Genomic DNA, 25,465 nt, shown 5'->3' on the forward strand with positions numbered 1-25,465 from the left:
ATACTGTGGGATGAATTATATGAAATGTATGATATTGGCAATGGGGAGCCTGGTCTGGTGGTTGAAGCACAGGACTGGGAGGCTGGAAAACTGGGTTCTATTCTTTGCTCTGCCGCAACCTCTCTGATGCCTTGGGTAAGTCATGTAATTGCTGCGTCTCCGTTTCTGTATCTGTAAACAGGGGATAATGCCTTCAGAGGGGGGTTGAGACTGAAGTCATTAATGCTTCTGCAGCTGCTTAAGATCCCTGGCTGCCATCTGCAAAGTTATTTTGGGGGAGCTGTGACTTTCTCAAGCTATTTTCTTGGTAACTTCTTTATGTGCTGAAAGTACTGCTGCCCCCTGAAGACCGTACTTAGTCTGTTTACACTGGGAGAGGATCTGGTAAACACAGGGATGTAAATCTGTACTTTAAAGACCCAAACAGTCCCATATGAGAGGGGTTCTTGTCTCTTACCCCTCCCCACTAGCACAATTCTTCCAGAGGCTACTCTGGGCCCCACCACAGAGTCTGGACATTTCCGTTTGCAACATGTCTTTTCTGGTCTCACCTGCAGGAATTAAAGGCATCTCGGAGGAGACGACTACCGGGGTTCACAACCTGTATAAGATGAAAGCCAGTGGGAGCCTGAAAGTGCCAGCCATCAACGTCAATGATTCTGTCACCAAGGTAACGCAGCCAGCGCTCTGCTGCTCTTCTCCCCCCCCCCTGTTCCATTGATATGCAATCTGCTAGTGCCACGCAGGCTGCTGCTTTGCACTGCATCCGGGCGTGTGTGTGCTACGCTAGACTGCTTGCGGAATGGGGCTGATTGTTCTCAGGCCTGGTGGCTCATTAATCTTGACACGGAGTGGGTGGGCTGAGGCTGTGGAAGGAGTTAATGCAGTGTGGCATCTTAATGAACTTTTCTGTGTTTTTTTGCAACTTCAAAAGAATTGCGATGTAGAATAAATCACCAGTGTCTTGCCTGTGTCCAAGCATTCACATTCCCCCTTATTTATTTGTGTTACAGCAGCACGCAAAGTTGTCAGTGGCGATCAGGGCTCCATTATGCTAGTCCTTGTGCCAACCCACAGTGAGAGACCATCCTTGCCCTGAAGAGCTTACAGTCTAAACCAGTGGTTCTTAGCCCGCGGGCTGCTTGCGGCCCATGTGACATCCTTAGGGCCATACAGGTAGTGTGTGTATATATATATATTGTGGATGTGGCTCACGTAACACAGAGCTACATATGCGGCCCACAGTCGTAAACAGGTTGAGAACCACTGGTCTAAACAGACAGGACGGATAAAGGGCGGGAGGGAAAACAGAGACGTGGAAGTCAAGAGACTTACCTAAGGTGTCACCGTAGGACAGTGGAGGAGCTCAGGTTAAAACCCAGGTCTTCCTACTCCCAGTCCAGTGCCAGCTCCACTAGACCACCTTGCTGTCTCTCTCCTGCCTACTGCCACAGGCCTCTCAAAGGAGAGTCCCTTGCCCAAGCTCAGGGTTGGGCAAGGGAGTTGAGCTGTCCTGCCATTCCTGGAAGTGACGTTGGGTTGGGGGGCAGGGGGTGAGTGCGTGTTGCTTTGCTTCTTGCTGAATTGTGGCGGTGACTCTGCCCGCCTCCGCTCTAAACTATGGCCCGCGGGACCCTCCTGCCCGGCCCCTGAGCTCCTGGCCCGGGAGGCTAGCCCCCGGGCCCTCCCCTGCTGTCTCCTCTCCCCCGCAGCCTCAGCTCACTGCACCGCCGGCGCGATGCCCTGGGCGGCAGCGCAGCTGCAGAGCTCGGCCTGACCCGGTGCCCTGTGCCACGCGGGGTGTGGTTGTAGCGTTGCCAGCCACCGGTGCTCCAGGCAGTGCGGTAACGGGGCAGGGAGGGCTGGAGAGAGGGTAGGAGAGTTCGAGGGGGTGGTCAGGGGGCGGGGGTTGTGGATAGGGGTCGGGGCGGTCAGAGGGCGGGAAACGGGGGTTGAGTGGGGGCAGGGGTCCCGGGGGCAGTCAGGAAGGAGTGGGAGTTGGATGGGGCGGCAGGGGGCAGTCAGGGGCAGGGGTTCTGGGGGCAGTCAGGGGACAGGGAGAAGGGGTGGTTGGATGGGGCAGGGGTTCCCGGGGGGGCAGTCAGGAATGAGAGGAGGGGTGGGATGGGGCGGTGGGGGGTCCAGGGGCAGTCAGGGGACAGGGGGTGCTGGATGGGGCAGGAGTCTTGCGGGGGCCGTCAGGGGGCAAGAAGCCGTGGGGGCTGGGCCACACCTGGCTGTATGGGGAGGACAGCCTCCCCTAACTCGCCCTCCCTACAATTTTGGAAACCTGATGTGGCTCTCAGGCCAAAAAGTTTGCCTGCCCCTGCTCTAGAGGGAGGCGGGGAACTTGGGACCAGTTTTTCAAAAGGTATTTAAGTGCCTAAAGATGCAGGTAGGCATCTTTCAAAAACGCCTAGGTGTCGAACTCCCACTGAAATCAGGAGTGATGTGGATTAGGCACCTGAATACCTTTGAAAATCTTGCCCTTACTGATTTTCTGTCCCAATGTGGGTGTTTGCAGGGCAGAGAATCTTTGACTTGTAGCTTGTCCATGAGAAATGGCGCTGCCCAGTGCCACGCTGCATGTCAGCACTGCTCTACCCGTTGGGTTGTGTCGCTGGGTCCCCATCTGTGCCTCTGCCCTTGGGAAGGGAGAAGCTTCTCATTGGGCACAGGAGAGTTTGAAGAACAGGCTTTTGTACTAGCTACATAGATTTGGTTCCCCTAGGGAGTTTATTGTCCCATTGTCCAGACTGTATTGCTGCCCTCTAAGGTGGCTGAACTGGGACCTTAACTTGCTGTCTTATGGGGCATTAGTTCCCTCTTCCCTTAACTATTACTTGGCCCACTTTCTCTTCACTCTCCCAACTGAAGAACAGCCTCCATCAGCTTGGTGACCACGAAGGATTGGCCGGAGCGACTCCAGCCCCAGCGGTTAACCGGATAAACGATATAACGTTAATCTTTTAACCGGTTAACATTTTTAAACAATATTTACATCCCTAGCTCGCTGTGAGAAGCTACGAGAGGGAGACAGAGAGCCACACTCTGCCATAGTGGGTTAGTCATCTGAATTGCTCAGTTCCACGCCTTTTGTTCACAGCTATTAACTGTAACATTCTGAGTAGGAACATCTTGCAGCAGTAAGTTGCAGACAGTCCTTAACTTTCACTTAGTTTTATTTTTGTCTGGAATAGGACTGAAACGTGGCATTTGCCTTTCAGCATAATGTTCCTCTTATGTAGTGAGTAGCTGGTAGTGTCGGCCATATCTAGGGCAGCAAGATAGTTCCCATCCTAAAATGCTACGCTTCTTTAGATTTATCTCTTGATTTTATTCCACTAACAGCCATCTGTTCTGTGCTCCCAAATGTACAATGTCAGGTCTGTTCCCTGTGGTTTATAATCCCTATACGTTAAATTGAGATCAGAGTTTGTATGTTGAAGGTAAGTTGAGATCTAAGGTGACAGAAGGCACTATAATAGTGCAGTATTTGGTACACAGTTCGTGATCCCTCAAGTGATGTGCACACGTGAAGGGGCCAGGCTAGAGGTGTGTATTCAGTTGTAAAAAAATGCATCTCCTCTTTTGGGTGGTTCTAGCCATTCAACCTTACCACTGCATTTTGAGGACAGGCTTGGAGACTGGAGTCATCTTGTTTTCATTGGCTCTGTCTTCTCGTCTGTGATCTTGTTATTCATGTCCTGTAAAGAAAAGCAAAACTTGGGCAGCCAGAGTCTTTCCTGGCATCCTGTAATTTCTCAAACTGAGATCTAGGGCCCAGATTGAGTTTCACATCTTCCCTGTCAAAACAGAACCACAGAGTGGGGAGGAAAAGGTAAAGAGCATAAAGAGGGAAAGACACTTCAGCAAGAAATGCCCACTAGGCTCAGGAGGATAAAAACATGAAATGACACTATGTTTGGCTTCTGTTTCTAAGCTGAGTTTTAAATTAAGGGTTGGGCTGCTCACAGCCAAGATACCCGTGTCACTGATTTGTAAGGCAGGAGTGAGATAAATGAAATCCAGGGTTCCTTGCTTTGACTGCATGGTACCTTGTAGCAGTTTTACTCTGATTGTCCTTGGCTGAGTATCCTCTGAGGTGACTCTGTGGAACTTCAGCTCATTGCAGATGGTGTGGGAGCAGCGTCTGGAATGTGCTTTGGGACCTGGTGGCTTGGAATCCTGGAGTTATGCACGCAGGCAGTTGGCTGCTTGTCACTTCTAGAGCACACACGCGCGTTCCTTAAAGATGCTGCTGCAAAGATAGCAGAGTTATAAGTATCTGCATGCATGTTAACTATAGGTGCTGGAACTACAGGTGGCGGGCTGCAGCACCCCCTGGCTTGAAGTGGTTTCCATTATAGTACAGGCTTTACAGTTTGGTTCAAGGGCTCTCAGCACCTCCACTATAAAAATTGTTCCAGCACCCCTGATGCTAACTGTCTTGTTACAGCTACCTGTTCAGTGTCCCACCTTGACATTTGGAACAGTCTGTAGGCTTCTGTAGCAAATGTTTAACATGGAATCTGAGTGAACAACAGCTCCCTGCTGTATACATATGAGAGACGCCTCTTGCTATCCATGCCCCTGTATGCGACAAGCTCCCATGCTTTATTCTGTTGTCGTCACTTTTAGTAATCCCAGGGAGGCTGTTCTCAGGAGCCCAAGAACTAGCCAACAGGCGCAATACACACATGAAATGCCTCTTATTAGAGTACTCCTGGATGAGGAGGGTTCTGACAGCAGATGTCTGCTATAGCCATCTGGGCCGGGTTCAAAAGCCAGCGAAAGGAATTCAAGCAAACCCATATTCAGTTGCACTGATGTGGTTAAAGGCAGTTAGCTGACTATCAGCCTCATGCTATTTGCTAAGTTTGTCTAGCTTCTCTGTAAATAGGAAGCATGTGTGTCTCCTAGCGTTTGCTTCAGCTCTTCTGAAACAGCTGCTTTCCTCCCCAGAGTAAATTTGATAATCTTTATGGTTGCCGAGAGTCCCTTATAGATGGCATTAAACGTGCCACGGATGTCATGATTGCTGGGAAAGTGGCCGTTGTGGCAGGCTACGGTGATGTTGGCAAAGGTTGTGCTCAAGCCTTGAGAAACTTTGGAGCCAGAGTCATCATCACGGAAATTGATCCAATCAACGCGCTGCAGGCAGCCATGGAAGGTGAGCAACTGCGGATTGTTGGGGTAGGGGATTCGGAACTTGGTGCACCCATTTCTGGGTTCTGTAGTCTGTTGTAGAGTACTAAGTGATGTTTGGCCAATAGTCACTAGGAGGATGAATAGCCCTAGTCCTCTGACAGAGGCAACTCCTCTAGTGTGATGGTGTCCATAATGGTCTGTTCCCTTCTGATTGTTGGGAGAGGAGTCATTAATGAGTTAAACTACATGCTCCTGTTGGGATGCTTGATGTTCTCCTCTCCAAATAGCTACCTGGATTTGAGGTTGCACCATAGTTGAAACATTTGGGTTAGGCCCTCTGTGTTTCATGGTGCTGTAGCCCAGTTTCTGAACAGGTGTTGAGTGGGCTCCTTCTGCTCAGACAGCTCTAACCTCCATCCTGGGTTAAGACTTTAAGGGACTCTCTCTGCTTGAGAATACCAAGCATTCACCTCCATTATGCTCTAGGCTGTTTAAGGAAGGTGAAGCCCCTGCTTCATAGAGTGACAAGGAAGCAAATCAGACTCAATGATCCCTGGACCCCCTGGCTGTTCCACATTCACCCCACTTCTGTGCATGAGTCCACGCACACACACGTAGGGCTTTGTGCTCCCTCAGACGTGGAGCCTGCAAATATTGCAGATGCATCTTCCTTTGAGAATGTGGTATTATGTCAATAATTGCATTGCATGGACACTCAGGATGAAGAAGTAACAGGTGGGGGATGATAACCTCTTGTGCTGGAGTTCCTGTTTAGTATCAGAACTGGGCTTCTTACCTTCATGTGCCGGCGTTGGCTGGGAGAGGAGGCTCTTGCCAGGACAGAGAGTGACCATTTTCTTTTGACCTTCAGGTTATGAGGTTACGACCATGGAAGAGGCTTGCAAAGAAGGGAACATTTTTGTCACCACCACTGGATGCAGTGATATCGTGCAGGGCAGGTACTGTCCATTCCCTGGCTGAATGGAAACTGACTGGTGTTCAGATATGGACATGACTCTGCTCGGCAGCACAGTGGCTGGCTGTTCAGCTCTGCGGGGTTGGGTGTTGTTCACAGGTGGTCAGGATTTCAGTCTCCAGTGGAGATTTTTGTACATCCCAGTCATGGTTTGTTTGGGGGCGCAAGGCAAGAGGAGTAGAGGGGTGCTGTGATCTGGGGTGAGGGGCATTGGTGGAGCCGTAGGGAACACTGGAATGGAATAGCAGGGCGTGCTGGGGTTGGTGGTGAGGGACACTGGCAGAGATGTTGGGCGGAGGGGGAATCCAGGACCAGAGTAATGTGGGGGGGTATGTACGTCAAGACTGAGGCACACAGGCAGAGCTGCGGGAGGAAGCTGGGCCAGAATCTCTGGCTTGCGTCTTACTCTTGCTGCTACTCTTGCCCCCAACATTAGGAGAGACATGACTGATTCTGTTGAAGGTTTGCGATTCGAAGATGTTGCTATAGTGATGGCCATGGGGAACGTTCTGCCTGTTGCAGGATCTTGCCATGGCTCTCGGGAGAGAGATTCCATTTGTGAGCTAATGGGGCAGGAATGAAACAAGCTCATCGCCCCTGTCGTGCCTGACAAATACCCTGTTGGCCCCTCCCACAAGGCCCAGCTTGAAGTCTCTCCATCCGGAGCAGTCCCACTGCCCTCTTGCTGCTCTTGTGCCTGTGAATATTGACATCGTAAGGTGAAATTAACGAGGGGTGGTTGATGAGGTGACTCCCCCACCCAAACCTCTTTCAAGGTTACACTCTGGGTCCCCACAGGATGCCGCCAGCCCATTTTCTCAGGATTCACCTTGTGTTCCCTCTTTCTCCCTGCATGATGCTGTGCTGCCAGCCAGCACGGGTGGAGTGGAACATCACCCTCCGATGCCCTGCTCTGTGACAGCGCCTGGTTTCTCGTTGCAGACACTTCGAGCAGATGAAGGACGATTCCATTGTATGTAACATCGGCCACTTTGACGTGGAAGTTGATGCGAAGTGGCTAAATGATAACGCAGTGGAGACGGTGAATGTTAAGCCCCAGGTGAGTCGGCCCTCAGTAGGATCTAGCATGAGGAAGAGGCAACTAATCAGAATCAGTGTCTTCCCCATGCATAGGAGGGCTGATTCTCCCTCAGACACTATCTTTTCCATAACTGGAGACCCCCAGCCTTCCTCCTGGCTGTTGAAAACATGAACAGGTTCTCCTTTCTTCTGTATCGGATCAATGGGCAGAAGAAATGATGCACAGTTGTATTGCCTGGCATTTGGAACCATGGCTACGAGTTAGACCAGGGCCATCCAGGGAAGAGCATCTTTGCCAGCAGGCTGGCTAACCTAGTGAGGAGGGCTTTAAACTAGGTTCACCGGGGGAAGGAGACCAAAGCCCTGAGGTAAGTGGGAAAGCGGGATACCGGGAGGAAGCACAGGCAGGAATGTCTGTGAGGGGAGGGCTCCTGCCTCATACTGGCAATGAGGGGCGATCAACAGGTTATCTCAAGTGCTTATATACAAATGCACAAAGCCTTGGAAACAAGCAGGGAGAACTGGAGGTCCTGGTGATGTCAAGGAACTATGACGTGATCGGAATAACAGAGACTTGGTGGGATAACTCATATGACTGGAGTACTGTCATGGATGGTTATAAACTGTTCAGGAAGGACAGGCAGGGCAGAAAAGGTGGGGGAGTAGCACTGTATGTAAGGGAGCAGTATGACTGCTCAGAGCTCCGGTACGAAACTGCAGAAAAACCTGAGTGTCTCTGGATTAAGTTTAGAAGTGTGTGCAACAAGAGTGATGTAGTGGTGGGAGTCTGCTATAGACCACCGGACCAGGGGGATGAGGTGGATGAGGCTTTCTTCCGGCAGCTCACGGAAGCTACTAGATCGCATGCCCTGATTCTCATGGGTGACTTTAATTTTCCTGATATCTGCTGGGAGAGCAATACAGCGGTGCATAGACAATCCAGGAAGTTTTTGGAAAGCGTAGGGGACAATTTCCTGGCGCAAGTGCTAGAGGAGCCAACTAGGGGGGGTGCTTTTCTTGACCTGCTGCTCACAAACCGGGTAGAATTAGTGGGGGAAGCAAAAGTGGATGGGAATCTGGGAGGCAGTGACCATGAGTTGGTTGAGTTCAGGATCCTGACGCAGGGAACAAAGGTAAGCAGCAGGATACGGACCCTGGACTTCAGGAAAGCAGACTTCGACTCCCTCAGGGAACGGATGGCCAGGATCCCCTGGGGGACTAACTTGAAGGGGAAAGGAGTCCAGGAGAGCTGGCTGTATTTCAAGGAATCCCTGTTGAGGTTACAGGGACAAACCATCCCGATGAGTCGAAAGAATAGTAAATATGGCAGGCGACCAACTTGGCTTAATGGTGAAATCCTAGCGGATCTTAAACATAAAAAAGAAGCTTACAAGAAGTGGAAGGTTGGACATATGACCAGGGAAGAGTATAAAAATATTGCTCGGGCATGTAGGAATGTTATCAGGAGGGCCAAATCGCACCTGGAGCTGCAGCTAGCCAGAGATGTCAAGAGTAACAAGAAGGGTTTCTTCAGGTATGTTGGCAACAAGAAGAAAGCCAAGGAATGTGTGGGCCCCTTACTGAATGAGGGAGGCAACCTAGTGACAGAGGATGTGGAAAAAGCTAATGTACTCAATGCTTTTTTTGCCTCTGTTTTCACTAACAAGGTCAGCTCCCAGACTGCTGCGCTGGGCATCACAAAATGCGGAAGAGATGGCCAGCCCTCTGTGGAGATAGAGGCGGTTAGGGACTATTTAGAAAAGCTGGACGTGCACAAGTCCCTGGGGCCGGACGAGTTGCATCCGAGAGTGCTGAAGGAATTGGCGGCTGTGATTGCAGAGCCACTGGCCATTATCTTTGAAAACTCGTGGCGAACCGGGGAAGTCCCGGATGACTGGAAAAAGGCTAATGTAGTGCCAATCTTTAAAAAAGGGAAGAAGGAAGATCCTGGGAACTACAGGCCAGTCAGCCTCACCTCAGTCCCTGGAAAAATCATGGAGCAGGTCCTCAAAGAATCAATCCTGAAGCACTTGCATGAGAGGAAAGTGATCAGGAACAGCCAGCATGGATTCACCAAGGGAAGGTCATGCCTGACTAATCTAATCGCCTTTTATGATGAGATTACTGGTTCTGTGGATGAAGGGAAAGCAGTGGATGTATTGTTTCTTGACTTTAGCAAAGCTTTTGACACGGTCTCCCATAGTATTCTTGTCAGCAAGTTAAGGAAGTATGGGCTGGATGAATGCACTATAAGGTGGGTAGAAAGCTGGCTAAATTGTCGGGCTCAACGGGTAGTGATCAATGGCTCCATGTCTAGTTGGCAGCCGGTATCAAGTGGAGTGCCCCAAGGGTCGGTCCTGGGGCCGGTTTTATTCAATATCTTCATAAATGATCTGGAAGATGGTGTGGATTGCACTCTCAGCAAATTTGCGGATGATACTAAACTGGGAGGAGTGGTAGATACGCTGGAGGGGAGGGATAGGATACAGAAGGACCTAGACCAATTGGAAGATTGGGCCAAAAGGAATCTGATGAGGTTCAATAAGGATAAGTGCAGGGTCCTGCACTTAGGACGGAAGAACCCAATGCACAGCTACAGACTAGGGACCGAATGGCTAGGCAGCAGTTCTGCAGAAAAGGACCTAGGGGTGACAGTGGACGAGAAGCTGGATATGAGTCAGCAGTGTGCCCTTGTTGCCAAGAAGGCCAATGGCATTTTGGGATGTATAAGTAGGGGCATAGCGAGCAGATCGAGGGACGTGATCGTTCCCCTCTATTCGACATTGGTGAGGCCTCATCTGGAGTACTGTGCAGTTTTGGGCCCCACACTTCAAGAAGGATGTGGATAAATTGGAGAGAGTCCAGCGAAGGGCAACAAAAATGATTAGGGGTCTGGAACACATGAGTTATGAGGAGAGGCTGAGGGAGCTGGGATTGTTTAGCCTGCAGAAGAGAAGAATGAGGGGGGATTTGATAGCTGCTTTCAACTACCTGAAAGGGGGTTCCAAAGAGGATGGCTCTAGACTGTTCTCAATGGTAGCAGATGACAGAACGAGGAGTAATGGTCTCAAGTTGCAGTGGGGGAGGTTTAGATTGGATATTAGGAAAAACTTTTTCACTAAGAGGGTGGTGAAACACTGGAATGCGTTACCTAGGGAGGTGGTAGAATCTCCTTCCTTAGAGGTTTTTAAGGTCAGGCTTGACAAAGCCCTGGCTGGGATGATTTAACTGGGAATTGGTCCTGCTTTGAGCAGGGGGTTGGACTAGATGACCTTCTGGGGTCCCTTCCAACCCTGATATTCTATGATTCTATGATTCTAAGTGAGCCAGGCCAGAAGCCAGAGACCATGCTCCATGATGGCACTGCAAACAAACACCCTTCCAAGCTCATCTCCTCCAGACATTATTGAAACTGTCTCCTGTAACGAATGGTCTTTATCCAGTTCACAGCCTAAACTAGCACCATTGTAAGTTCTGGGTCTCTCTTTCCCAAAGTGGTCACAATACAAAGAACAAGCCAAACCATGGCTTCCTAGCCAAAGATCATAGAATCATAGAATATCAGGGTTGGAAGGGACCCCAGAAGGTCATCTAGTCCAACCCCCTGCTCAAAGCAGGACCAATTCCCAGTTAAATCATCCCAGCCAGGGCTTTGTCAAGCCTGACCTTAAAAACCTCTAAGGAAGGAGATTCTACCACCTCCCTAGGTAACGCATTCCAGTGTTTCACCACCCTCTTAGTGAAAAAGTTTTTCCTAATATCCAATCTAAACCTCCCCCACTGCAACTTGAGACCATTACTCCTCGTTCTGTCATCTGCTACCATTGAGAACAGTCTAGAGCCATCCTCTTTGGAACCCCCTTTCAGGTAGTTGAAAGCAGCTATCAAATCCCCCCTCATTCTTCTCTTCTGCAGGCTAAACAATCCCAGCTCCCTCAGCCTCTCCTCATAACTCATGTGTTCCAGACCCCTAATCATTTTTGTTGCCCTTCGCTGGACTCTCTCCAATTTATCCACATCCTTCTTGAAGTGTGGGGCCCAAAACTGCACAGTACTCCAGATGAGGCCTCACCAATGTCGAATAGAGGGGAACGATCACGTCCCTCGATCTGCTCGCTATGCCCCTACTTATACATCCCAAAATGCCATTGGCCTTCTTGGCAACAAGGGCACACTGCTGACTCATATCCAGCTTCTCGTCCACTGTCACCCCTAGGTCCTTTTCTGCAGAACTGCTGCCTAGCCATTCGGTCCCTAGTCTGTAGCTGTGCATTGGGTTCTTCCGTCCTAAGTGCAGGACCCTGCACTTATCCTTATTGAACCTCATCAGATTCCTTTTGGCCCAATCTTCCAATTGGTCTAGGTCCTTCTGTATCCTATCCCTCCCCTCCAGCGTATCTACCACTCCTCCCAGTTTAGTATCATCCGCAAATTTGCTGAGAGTGCAATCCACACCATCTTCCAGATCATTTATGAAGATATTGAATAAAACCGGCCCCAGGACCGACCCTTGGGGCACTCCACTTGATACCGGCTGCCAACTAGACATGGAGCCATTGATCACTACCCGTTGAGCCCGACAATTTAGCCAGCTTTCTACCCACCTTATAGTGCATTCATCCAGCCCATACTTCCTTAACTTGCTGACAAGAATACTATGGGAGACCGTGTCAAAAGCTTTGCTAAAGTCAAGAAACAATACATCCACTGCTTTCCCTTCATCCACAGAACCAGTAATCTCATCATAAAAGGCGATTAGATTAGTCAGGCATGACCTTCCCTTGGTGAATCCATGCTGGCTGTTCCTGATCACTTTCCTCTCATGCAAGTGCTTCAGGATTGATTCTTTGAGGACCTGCTCCATGATTTTTCCAGGGACTGAGGTGAGGCTGACTGGCCTGTAGTTCCCAGGATCTTCCTTCTTCCCTTTTTTAAAGATTGGCACTACATTAGCCTTTTTCCAGTCATCCGGGACTTCCCCGGTTCGCCACGAGTTTTCAAAGATAATGGCCAGTGGCTCTGCAATCACAGCCGCCAATTCCTTCAGCACTCTCGGATGCAACTCGTCCGGCCCCAGGGACTTGTGCACGTCCAGCTTTTCTAAATAGTCCCTAACCGCCTCTATCTCCACAGAGGGCTGGCCATCTCTTCCGCATTTTGTGATGCCCAGCGCAGCAGTCTGGGAGCTGACCTTGTTAGTGAAAACAGAGGCAAAAAAAGCATTGAGTACATTAGCTTTTTCCACATCCTCTGTCACTAGGTTGCCTCCCTCATTCAGTAAGGGGCCCACACATTCCTTGGCTTTCTTCTTGTTGCCAACATACCTGAAGAAACCCTTCTTGTTACTCTTGACATCTCTGGCTAGCTGCAGCTCCAGGTGCGATTTGGCCCTCCTGATAACATTCCTACATGCCCGAGCAATATTTTTATACTCTTCCCTGGTCATATGTCCAACCTTCCACTTCTTGTAAGCTTCTTTTTTATGTTTAAGATCCGCTAGGATTTCACCATTAAGCCAAGTTGGTCGCCTGCCATATTTACTATTCTTTCGACTCATCGGGATGGTTTGTCCCTGTAACCTCAACAGGGATTCCTTGAAATACAGCCAGCTCTCCTGGACTCCTTTCCCCTTCAAGTTAGTCCCCCAGGGGATCCTGGCCATCCGTTCCCTGAGGGAGTCGAAGTCTGCTTTCCTGAAGTCCAGGGTCCGTATCCTGCTGCTTACCTTTGTTCCCTGCGTCAGGATCCTGAACTCAACCAACTCATGGTCACTGCCTCCCAGATTCCCATCCACTTTTGCTTCCCCCACTAATTCTACCCGGTTTGTGAGCAGCAGGTCAAGAAAAGCACCCCCCCTAGTTGGCTCCTCTAGCACTTGCGCCAGGAAATTGTCCCCTACGCTTTCCAAAAACTTCCTGGATTGTCTATGCACCGCTGTATTGCTCTCCCAGCAGATATCAGGAAAATTAAAGTCACCCATGAGAATCAGGGCATGCGATCTAGTAGCTTCCGTGAGCTGCCGGAAGAAAGCCTCATCCACCTCATCCCCCTGGTCCGGTGGTCTATAGCAGACTCCCACCACTACATCACTCTTGTTGCACACACTTCTAAACTTAATCCAGAGACACTCAGGTTTTTCTGCAGTTTCGTACCGGAGCTCTGAGCAGTCATACTGCTCCCTTACATACAGTGCTACTCCCCCACCTTTTCTGCCCTGCCTGTCCTTCCTGAACAGTTTATAACCATCCATGACAGTACTCCAGTCATATGAGTTATCCCACCAAGTCTCTGTTATTCCGATCACGTCATAGTTCCTTGACATCACCAGGACCTCCAGTTCTCCCTGCTTGTTTCCAAGGCTTTGTGCATTTGTATATAAGCACTTGAGATAACCTGTTGATCGCCCCTCATTGCCAGTATGAGGCAGGAGCCCTCCCCTCACAGACATTCCTGCCTGTGCTTCCTCCCGGTATCCCGCTTTCCCACTTACCTCAGGGCTTTGGTCTCCTTCCCCCGGTGAACCTAGTTTAAAGCCCTCCTCACTAGGTTAGCCAGCCTGCTGGCAAAGATGCTCTTCCCTCTCTTCGTAAGATGGAGCCCGTCTCTACCCAGCACTCCTCCTTCATGGAACACCATCCCATGGTCAAAGAAACCAAAGCCTTCTCTCCGACACCATCTGCGTAGCCATTCGTTGACTTCCACGATTCGATGCTCCCTACCTAGGCCTTTTCCTTCCACGGGGAGGATGGACGAGAACACCACTTGCGCCTCCAACTCCTTTATTCTTCTTCCTAGAGCCACATAGTCCGCAGTGATCCGCTCAAGGTCATTCTTGGCAGTATCATTGGTGCCCACGTGGAGAAGCAGGAAGGGGTCCTCCAATAGAGCTGGCTGTTCAGAGGCTAGGACAAATGGCATTTAACCTTCCTCTGGGCTCCTGTGGATGAGGCCTCTGAGGTTGTCTTGAGGCTAATATAACGGTTTGCTTGGGAAGATCCAGCCAGGTCATTGCCTGCCCAGCTGATATACAGAGCCTGAGACATACTGGGAGCATCCGTTCTGATTCTTCGGAGGGCCGTCTCCAGAGTAAGCAGCCAGGGGTCAGCAGCACCTGGCAGGGACCAGCCCTTTGTGGTTGGACTCGGTAATGACTGAGCTCGGTGCTAAGAGGAGGCAGGAGAATGGAGGAAAAAGGAAAACGTGATTCAGCATCTATCAGGGTCCCCAGTAACCCCCGAATAGAGAGTGAATTGGCAAAATGGAAGGCTAAAAGGAACATGGTGTCAGTGCACCCGGGTGGATTCTCCAGATAGACTGGAACCAGCAGGGGGCCTCTTTGCCAACAAGCCAAATACAGAGTTGCCTCTTTCCCAAGGCACTGGGATCAAGAAGAGGGAGGCTTGAGCTTCCTGTCAGTCACAGCCAACCGGTCTCCTCAGTGTCTTTCCTTTTCCATCCAGACCAGTGAGGAAAATTCAGCTGGAGAGTGCCAGTGATTCTAGAAGCCCCCTATTGGTCCCAGAGCTCTGGCTCCCTAGCCGATTGAGCTGTCTTTGCCACTTCCATATCCCCTTCCTGTGTCGAAACCTCCGAGTCATATGCTGCCCATGTTCCATCCCTGCCGTGGCTGAGCGCCCTGGCAGAGCACTCAGGTGTGGGCAGACTCTGGCTGATATCCTGGAGATTGAGCAGAGCAACTAGGAGTGAAAGCCTGTTCCACAAAAGTAACTGAAACCTTTTCAGTGTTGAGAAAGAAAATCCAGAGGGATTGGGAGGGACATACAGAGGAGAGAAGTTGTCATGTGTCCAATCTATTTTCAGATGGAGAAAAGCAATTTAAAATCCAGAAAATCCAGAGTGAAGCTCCTTCACGGAATGTTTTGTTTAGGAGAGCTTGGCTAGGCCTCTAAGGAAAGGGGCTCAAACAGCCAGCGCTGAAGACTCATGAACGGACCCCAGTAGCAATATGGCAGTAACTGTTGCAGGCTCCACCCTATTGTTGCTGCAGTTCCCCAAGGCTGTGGTCTGAACCCTGTGCTAGGCACTATAGGAGCCTGCAGGCCAGTGACTGATTGCTTGGCTGACCATTCTTGCCGCAGTGCCATTGGAGAGTAGACTGGCCGCTAGGAGAGGGTGGTTAAGAGTGTGACAAATCTGTTTTCAATTAGCTAACTTGGAATGCTTTAGGGCAAGATCTTTACAAATGCTCAGCTCCTCTGAAAACGTGACCTTTAGTGCCTGAGATCAATCACTTTGCCTCTTTGCCAGGTTCCTCTGACATGCTGGCCCTGTTAAAGCCAGAGGAATGTACAGCCACGGGGCTACATCCATCTTTGTACTTACCAGTTTCCTGTAGCTTCTGCCTGGCACCAGGATGGGAAGTGCCAAGAGAGATCCTTTTCCCTGCATTATAGCAGTTTGTAAACGGTTCCCTTCTGTTGGCCACTCCAAATGAGTGCTTCATAGATGACCTCTTCTCCCTTCTCACTTCAATATTTCGCTCCAGGGAGGGCTCTGCAGACCAGTGATGGTCCACAAATTACACCTGGAGAACTACTGTCCCAGAAGGAACATTGCAACTACGCATTATATCAGGGTTTCTCAAACATTGCACCATGACCCCCTTCCAACAATAAAAATTACTACAAGACTCCAGGAAGGGGGGCCGAAGCCTGAGCCCCACTCTCTCTACCCTCCCCTGGGAGGTGCCCAAGCTTGAGGGCTTCAGCCCTGGGCCCCAGCAAATTTAATGACAGCCCTGGTGACCCCATTAAAATGGGGCGTGACCCACTTCGGGGTTCTGACCCGGAGTTTGAGAACCTCTGCATTAAAGAACTGTCTTGCTAATTCCACCCAGCCTAACTGGAGTAGGAAGGTAGATTTATGGCCAGTCTGTTTAGGGCTTCTGTTTGAGGGAGTTACATTTACTTTGCACACAAACTGTGCTAAAAATAAATTACACAAAAGCATTGAAGTGAGACTATCTCTAGTATTTAAGCACAGGGAGAGAATGCCCTAGCTACATCACTATTCTCCAGTAAGGTTTTTAGTGCGACCTATGGAATTCCTTTGTATGAAAAGGGAGAGACCACGTTAGTTTAAATTTGGTGCAAAAGTTTATATTTTGTACGAACAAGCTTTTTTAAAATCTCAATAGAAATATTTCTTCAAACTTTAAAAATCCCCCTGAGAACAGTGGTATTTAAATTAACTCTTCGCCTTAGAAGACTTGAAACTTAAATATGGTAGCACTCGGATCAAAACGGAAAGTGTTTTATGTGCAAACTGAGTGAAATGCTAAGATTTTAAAAAGTGTAAATATCAAGAAACTGTTTTTGTCTTTCACTTTTCAAAAACTTAAGATATCAATAGCATAGGCAAAGACCTATAACGTGACAGCGTCCCTCCAAACAATGACACAAATAAATACCAAAGATCCAATCTATTCCATACTAACTCAGCAGAAGGCCTGAGCAGTGACCAGAGATGACACCAATATAACTTTGAGATCCAGAATTGGTCAGGATTGCACTGTTGGCTTTAATGAAGTAAGTTCCCAGAGGTGGTAAAGCAATAGGAAAGAGGGAGCCAAAGTGTTAACGCAGAAATGAATAGCAGGACTAGCCTGTGCCCTCGATGCCTGAATAAACGGTCATGCGGCACCCAGTAAACCTCTTGCATTGAGAAGCATGTGACAAATATACCACAAGTCCTGGATTTTGCCCATTCTTTTGGGGACAGGCAAAGAGACCCTGTTCGTCATCTCAGTCAATCTTATATTGCTGTCCACTCCTCTCGGCAGATGAACTTGCAAGATCACTTGTTTCTGGAGAGAGACTTGTGGCAGAGCACATCATCTAGTTGAAAGCTGCCCCTGGGTGGGGTGTGGGGGGGCCAGAAAGCAAAACTAGTTGCGTTTGCAATCTAAAGTGGAACTGCCTTCTTGTCTATGTAGTGAGACGATTGTGATGGGGAGGGAGGGCAGACTGTAGGTGTATGCAGGTGGTCTTGACACACTGCATAGATGCACCTGTTCGGCTGTATGCAGAGAACCACTCTGGCTCTGCATATGTCAGATGTGTGCTGTTAGGTAGCCCAGAGTTAGGTAGCCCTCCAATGGCAGTAGACATGCAGAAACCCTAGGCCTGGATAAACGATCGACTCAAAGTCCATCTTAATAAGCAGCAGCTGCTAAGTTCCATGCTGGGTGAGACCAGACTACAGAGGGTAGACAAATGTTTTTGACTTGGACGGTGTGTGGTATCAAGCTCAATTACAGTCAAAGTCTAAGTTGTATATTAACTGCTGGTCATCTGTGCAGGATGGATGGGGACTGCCAGACTTTGGGTGGAATACACTGCCTCCGTGCTCTTGTCTCATTGGTGTTTGTTTTGTTTCCTGTGGAGGTGGACCGGTATACACTGAAGAATGGCCACCACATCATACTTCTAGCAGAAGGCCGACTTGTCAACTTGGGCTGTGCCATGGGTCACCCCAGCTTTGTGATGAGCAACTCCTTCACCAATCAGGTGTTGGCGCAGATTGAGCTGTGGACCAATCCTGACAAGTATCCCGTGGGAGTCCATATCCTGCCAAAGAAGGTGGGTTAGGGTGCAGTGTTTTAATATTATTTCCATATACTTGCACAGGTGAACCCAACCCAATCCTTCAAATAGACTTGTAAGTAACCTAAGTTTAGAGAGCTAAAGTCCAACTTCGGCATGCGTTCATTCAGAAGCTGACAAAATGGCCGTACAAAGCAGAAGGTGGATGAGACCTACCCCAGGGCTGGCTAGTGCAAGGTTGTTCCATAGTACATCTTCCAGTCTTGGGTAATTTTCAGTGAAATCACCAAACCTGTAGGATTTGCACACTTTCCTTGAGAGGCCATTGCACAATCTACCAGCTCACTGTTAGGGAAATTTCCCCTCCCTAAAGTTTGCCTCCTTTTTCTCTCTCTAATATTATCCAGTTAGCCCTAACTACAACTAGAGCTAGTTGACATTTTTCAAACCTTTTGGCACCAAAAACACACATTTGAAAACGAAAATTTTCACAAATTTTTCAGTTGTATGAAACTTTAGTTGCAGTGTTTCTACATTTCTGGTGCTTTGCTTTTTGCAAACGCTTTCACAATGGTGGGTTTTGGATTTTTTTGAAAACACAGCGGCAAATAATTTTTCAATTTAACTTTTGATTGGGAGCAGGCTGTGATGTTGTCATGTGGTATTCTGACTGTTGGGTAGGATATGCTCACTCTAGCTGTGTCCTTCTGATTTGTACAGTTTTGGAAACTTGAAAACATTTTTTTATATATATTGTGACATTTTTGCAAAGAAAAGAAAAAATTTGAACTCTCTGCTCTGACCTAGCTTTGCCATGTGTCCTTGGGTATCCTCTGCCTCCATTTCCCCAGCAGTTAAATGGGAGCAATGCAACCCTCTCTCACAGGTATTGAGGCTAGGTTAATGTTGATTGGGATCCTTAGAAACAAGTTGCCTTGTGAGGTCAGTGTTTCTATTACCTGAAGCAGTGAACAATCTGATAAAATGGATCCATCAGGAGGCAGACATCTCATTTACATATGGCATCTTACCTGTGAACAAGCTAATTCTTTTATCAGGTATTTGCTTAAAGGAGCTTCATTGCATGAGGGTGTGGTTGGTTTTAAGGGTGCTAAACATACACCACTGACAGTCTTTGAAGTAGGGCTGCTCTTGTAGCCAGAATGTTGCTCACAACAGAGTTGGACTGGAACTTGTGACAGGAACGCTGCGGGTCACACTGTGGTTTAAATCCATGACCTGTATTTTGGCTCATGTAGAATTGTTCATGCTGTACACGTCAAGGTGTTTGTAGCATGTTCTTTCTGTGCCTGCCCAGCTTTGGTGGCTAGTGGATCAGGGGTAGGTCTCTGGCTTCATCCCAGCTCTCCCCTATCCCTTTGATGGCTAGTGGTGCGAGTCTCTAATTGCAGCTGGCTCCTGTGAGGAGCAGGATGGAGAAGGGAGAGGGAAAGCTTCCAACCCTCCCATCCCCCTTGCGCACCTGAGCAGAGCTAGCCACAATCTGGTCTTAATTGCCTAAATGTCCACCACGTCTCTGCAAAATCTCTGTCTGACTTGGATTTGCTACAAATTCTCCTGGGTTTTCTCTTTTCAGCTTAAAATGATCAGTGGATTCTTTGTTCTTGATGGGGGGAGGAATCTGGATCGTTTCACAATTGTCATAAGTTTACAAAAGAAACTGTCATCTGGTTGCAATTTTCGAAAACAAGCCTGCAAATTGGACGAGATGGTCGTTGTTTGAGAAAGGTTCTGCTGTTAAGTCCCCGGACCTTTGAAATATGGCCAGATCCAGAAGTGATAATGCAAAAAGGGTTTTCCTTTGGTCAATAGATTAGACAGATGTGGAATGGCTTACGAAGGGTTTGCTGAAGGACTTCTAAGCTCCCACTGCCACCTATTTAAAATAATGAGCCAGAAAGGTGTTCTCGGAGGAGATTGGGCGTGATTGACCCCCACAAAGAGTGGGGGAATGCACCTCTGCCTTTCTCCTGGGAGGAAAAAACCTTTATATGAAGTCATTCAGTGGCTATGCTACTTTAATGCCGCCCCTCAACACACAGCTTCAAGCCCCCTGTAATGCTGTTCCTAGTAACAAAACCCAGTAAAACCAACTGAATAAGGGAGAGGATCTGCGATCTAACCACTTACATAAAATGAAGTGTGTGGGGCTTAGTATCTCAGATAGGACTAATTTGCATCAATGTTTGATTTAGGGAAGTGCCTAGTACCAGAAACCCCAGTTAAAAAATGTGGCACTCGGTAGGGGAAGGTTTTCAAGGAGGTTAATGGGAGTTGGCATTAATGTGCCGGAACAAAAGAAAGATGTAGGTAAAATTAAAGTATTACCAATAGAAACATTGGATAGATTTGTACAGATGATCTAGTGCATGGTTTTGAATTTCTGTGTGTAATCAAGAAAACTACTCTCCCATCCAGAAAGAACTTTTCTGTTAGCTTGTTCAGGCATTTAAAAAATCCCTTTTGTGATCATGGCAAGAGAAGACAGACTTTTTAGATCTTGGTTGGTAGCGTGATGATTTTTTGCAAGTGTGTGTACTTATCTAGTGGGGGTGCATCAGTTCCCCTAGAATAACTTGAAATCAACACTTTCAAAGCTAACCTTGAATGTGAACCTTAAACTGTCTGCTTGCAATTGGGCAAGGAGCCTGCTCTAACAAGGGCTGTGTACCAATTGTTGTTCTTCGAGGAGTGTCCCTGTGGGTGCTCCACTTTAACTGATTGTGCAGCTCTGCGCTTCTAGTTGGAGATTTGCAGTAGCAGTGCCCTGGTTGGCCACGCACGCATGGCAGCCATCTCATGCCGCTCCGAATGGCCAACCAGTGCACACAGCCAACCGCCCCCCAGTTCCTTCTCTACTGCCATTGGCTTTGGTCAGAACAACAGCAGTGCCATCAAAACCTTGCTATTCTTTTAGTTCAACCCTCCTAGTTTTATCCTTCATTTACTTTGTCCTTTGTTTTTGCTCTATTGAAACCAACCAAAAAAAACCACAACCTTTTTTCTTTTTTCCCTCCTGAGGTGGCTATCCACCTCACAGCCCAGAGGCACTCGGAAGGGACTGTTCTCATTCCTTCTTTGTGAACAGCCTCTCTGGCATTCCTGATTCTCCAGGTTTTAAACACTGTCTGACCTGTAGACCGTGAATCCCAGTCTCAGATGGTCACTTGCAGTGTGTCCATTGTTTGGGGGAGAGAGACACATGGCACAAAAGTGCCACCACTGCAAAGAGCCGACAGCAAGGACTAGAAAAGCTAGGGATCTGCAATTGAAACTTTTACGATGCTGGAGAAATCCCTTTGACCTGCTTCTGATCCTGATCGCAGGACCTCTCCCCGCAGCTGAGCCGCAGCTGCATCAGACATGGGATCCTCTTCAAAAACCACTGCAAAGGACCCAGTCCCATAGAAAACCACAAAAAAGTGGTCTCACTCCTTGCCTCAGCGAGAATAGCCTCAGAAAAGGCAATGTACGACTGCCAAATCTGCCCGGGTACCATCGGCACTTCGAGCCATGGACCGAGAGGCATGGGGACCGTCCCGCACCGGGATCGCCCGAGGAGGAAAAGACCCCCTGTGGTCTAGCTCGAAGGCAGGCTACCTCGGCACCGAGCAGTGCAGTGGCGTCATCTGCTGGACCAATACATTGCAGCAGGTCTATGGCACCGGCAGCAATCACAACGATTTCTAATCAGAGCCTGCCTCCTCCGTCGGCACTGAGCTTCCCTGTGCCGCAGCAGTTTGTTAGCCAAGCAGACCTCTTCCTCACGTCCACTCCAGGAATGCTTCTCTTTGGTATTGACAGTACCCCAGCCAGATCAGGGCCAAGCATGACTGATACGTCTGCTGCCTCAGCCCCTCCACTCTTCAACTACGAGGAGGAAGTGGGAGCAGGAATGTGCACCCCTTGCCATTCCTCGCCCAAACCTAGACCCTCACGACAGCAGCCAATAGCGTGGCAACCTCTGCAATGGATGCCCCCTCCTATAGTCCTCCCACCAAACTGGCCATATTGGGACTCATGGGCATTATACAGAACCCAGAACATGCAACAACCCTCCAACCCATCCAGGTCCAGAACACCCAGATCACAACAGTCTTCTTCCCCTTCTGCCGTAACCTCCCCAGAAGCTCTCGTAGAGGAAGCAGAAGCAATTGAAGAGCCACCACGGTGGCACCATTCCCCACCAACCCACATCTCCTCTTTGTCTCCTGATGAAACAATGCCTCCTCCCACATCAGGCGATGACTTCAAATCCTTCCAGGAATTATTTAAACGAGTGGCTGACTCCCTCGACGTTTCCTTGGCAGAGCTGCTGGAGACTTACATATGCTGATGGATATTCTCCATGCATCTGCTGCCAAGATTGCACTGTCCATCGATGCAGCCATCATGGACCCAGCAAAAACTGTCTGGCAGATGCCAGCTGCAGCTTCTTCTAAAAGATTAGACAAGAAGTACTATGTCCAGTGATGAGCTGCCAAAAGCTGAAGAACCGGTTCCTTCACTTGCTCCGGGTCTTCGGTGGCACTTTGGCGGTGGGCCTTTCAGTGCCACCGAAGACCCAGGGCACTGCCGGGTGAGTAAAAATTAAAAAGGGATTCTCAGGGGAGCCTCCCCAGCTGAGAGCTCAGGCAGGCCGAAGTTTGCCCACCCCTTTAACAAGCGGTTCTAAACCAGCTTCAACATTTAACTGGTTCGTGCGAACTGGCTCCAGCTCACCACTGGCTATGTCCTAGCTAAGGGAGCCAAGTTTTGTTCACTCACCCCACCCCTAATTCATTGGTGGTGGAGGCAGTTAATCAAAGGGGAAAGCAACAGCTGGCTAAGACCACCCCTAATGATAAAGATTGGAAGCACCTAGCCCTCTTTGGCAGGAAGGCCTGTTCCTTGGCAACCCTCCAGTTTCACATAGCAAACTATTTTGCATTACTGTCCAAGAACACACAACATTTTTGCACAAATGACCACTTTTACTGAACATCTTCCAACAAATAAAGAACAGTATAAAGCTAACCTAACAGAAGGGCTCCCTCCTTCCCTGGACTCCGCTGACATGGCAGCCTGCTCCATTGCCACATGTGTAGTCATGCGAAGGGTGTCCTGGCTCCACCTTTCAGGCTTCCCCAAGGAACTTCAGGCGACAGTCGGGGGACTTACCTTTTGAAGGTCAAAACCTGTTCGCGAAAGGCAGAAATGCAACCTTACACACTCTCAAGGATTCCCGTGCCACATTGAAAACCCTCGGAATATATGCCCCTGGGAACAAAGAGAAACAGGGCAGATTTTATACCCAATGCTTCCGCACTACTCTGTATACCCAACCTCAGAGCCATTATAACCAGCGCCACAAACATCATCAGACAAGATGCCGACAAGCCCCAGAGCAGTCAGCGACGTCTCAACCATCCACTTCCAGACAAGCATTTTGAAGTGCTGGTCGAGGGCACGAGAGCCCCACCACTGCTACAGTCCCTCATAACCTCCTGCCCATTTAGGGACCACCCAACACCCTTCTATCCATTCTGGGCAATGATTACATCAGACAAGTGGGTTCTGGAAATTTATAGGCAAGGGCTATTCTATCCCTTTTACCTCTATCCTGCCTACCCACCCCCCTTCCCCATCCCTCTTCAAGGACCCATCTCACAACCGTCTGTTACAACAGGAAGTAAACCACCTCCTGCAACTAGGTGCTGTAGAACCTGTACCTGCCAAGCACAGGGGGAGCAGATTTTATTCACACTTTCTCACCCAGAAGAAAACAGGCGGATGGAGGCCCGTCTTGGACTTGCGCAAGCTAAACAAGTTCGTCAGAACACAGCGCTTCAAGATGATAACCCTAGCAACCATAATCCCAGCATTGGAGAAAGGAGATTGGCTCTCGGCCCTCAACATACAAGACACCGATTTCCATATCACTATTCATCTGGTGCACAGAAGGATCCTCTGTTTCACACTCTGGAACCTCCACTACTAGTACTGAGTGCTCCCATTCAGATTATCCACAGCCCCATGGGTATTCTCAAAGGTCCTTGCCGTCATCTCAGCATGCCTTCGCAGACAGGGTGTGATAATATTTCCCTACCTAGACGACTGCCTCCTAAAAGCTTCCACGTACCAGGCTGCAGTCGATGCCCTTTACATCACTACAACCCTGTTTACAAAACTAGGGCCTGAATATAAGCTTTCGTGAGCTACAGCTCACTTCATCGGATGCATACTGTGGAAAGTGCAGAAGATCTTTTTATACACACAAAGCATGAAAAAATACCTCCCCCCACCCCACTCTCCTGCTGGTAATAGCTTATCTAAAGTGATCACTCTCCTTACAATGTGTATGGATAATCAAGGTGGGCCATTTCCAGCACAAATCCAGGTTTTCTCAACTCCCCCCTCCCCCCCCCCACACACACACTGGGTTTGTGCAGGGAGGGCAGGGGTTGAGAACCTGGATTTGTGCTGGAAATGGCCCACCTTGATTATCCATACACATTGTAAGGAGAGTTTGGATGTTCGGTGCTATCCACCATGCATTCAGTAACTCAGAAGCCCCTCCCCTCCAAAGAGCACTGCTCCACAGTCACCTAAAGTGGAGCACCCACAGGGATACTCCTCGAAGAAGAAGAGAAGGTTACTCACCTTGTGCAGTAACTGAGGTTCTTTGAGATGGTTGTCCCTGTGGGTGCTCCACTACCTCCCCTCTGCTTCAGAGTTCCTTCTCTACCCCAGAGGATTGAAGAGAAACTGGGGGGGGCTGCATGTGCTGGGTAGCTGCCTGGAGCAGCCAACCGGGGCACTGCTAATGCAGATCTCTGACTAGAAGTGCAGGGGTGCAAAACACCTACAGTGGAGCACCCACAGGGACAACCATCTCAAAGAACCTCCATTACTGCACACGGTGAGTAACCACCTCCTTTCTCCCAGGTGCCAGGAGAGGAGGGAGAGTGCCTAGGTCAAGCAGCCAGTTGGGATACTGTATATAGTAAAGGAAACCCCGTGCGTTCTCACTCTGCCCGTGTGAACACTCTTCGTTCCCCTGTTGTCACCTGAAGTTTTGGCACGTCTGTTGGTGCTGTGACAAGACCATTGAGAGAGGGTCCAGCCAGAGGAGCGACTGGAATGGCTCTGACAGCAGCCTTCACTCAGCCAAAGGCGGTTTGTGTTTAAAGTGAGAACTCAGTGGATAAATTGCTTTTCTGTTTTTACAGCCTGTTGCACCAGCAACCGGAGCAGCTGTGAACTAGCCTAAAGGCAGCTCCTGTCAGGGGTGGCTCTTCCGGTCAGCAATTCGCATCTTTCTGGCTGGGGTGCAAATTGAACAGGGCTGTCTCTCCCCGACAGGGCCGCCAGCCGAACCTCTTGGCCAGGAAGCTGGAGTCTGCGGCACTGAGCAGTTCTCCCTCCCCAGCACGAATGCTGCCTCCTCTGGGCATCTTCCCGAGCCCTGAGGAAAGCGGCCTTTTCTGTTGAGTTTTGTTTATAGCACTGGGGACATGGGAAGCAAACTTGGCTCTGTTCCGCCTCCTCTGCAAGTGGATCACCTTCTCTCTGGGTTTTGTGGCAGTGATTTGTCTTTTACCCTGAGAAACCTGTGACTCCTGACCCCCTTGGTGCACAGGGCGTGTTGTTTATTCACCACTGGAGAGAAAGTGGGGGGGGGTTACATTTTTTATTCTTTTTTAGCATTTTTGAAAATGTAAACTGAAGC

General features: G+C 49.2%; 1 protein-coding gene across 1 annotated transcript in view; it reads left to right on the forward strand.

The window, feature by feature from the left end:
- Positions 1 to 25,465, forward strand: part of AHCY (adenosylhomocysteinase) — a 58,605-nt gene that overhangs the window by 26,216 nt on the left and 6,924 nt on the right. The window contains exons 5-9 of the mRNA XM_073309886.1: positions 558 to 670; positions 4,966 to 5,173; positions 6,023 to 6,110; positions 7,070 to 7,187; positions 17,575 to 17,769. Of these exons, the coding sequence (XP_073165987.1) occupies positions 558 to 670; positions 4,966 to 5,173; positions 6,023 to 6,110; positions 7,070 to 7,187; positions 17,575 to 17,769 (722 nt within the window). The remainder of the gene's footprint in view (positions 1 to 557; positions 671 to 4,965; positions 5,174 to 6,022; positions 6,111 to 7,069; positions 7,188 to 17,574; positions 17,770 to 25,465) is intronic.

Source organism: Lepidochelys kempii, chromosome 13 (assembly GCF_965140265.1).
Source record: "Lepidochelys kempii isolate rLepKem1 chromosome 13, rLepKem1.hap2, whole genome shotgun sequence".
Taxonomy (NCBI): Eukaryota; Metazoa; Chordata; order Testudines; family Cheloniidae; genus Lepidochelys; species Lepidochelys kempii.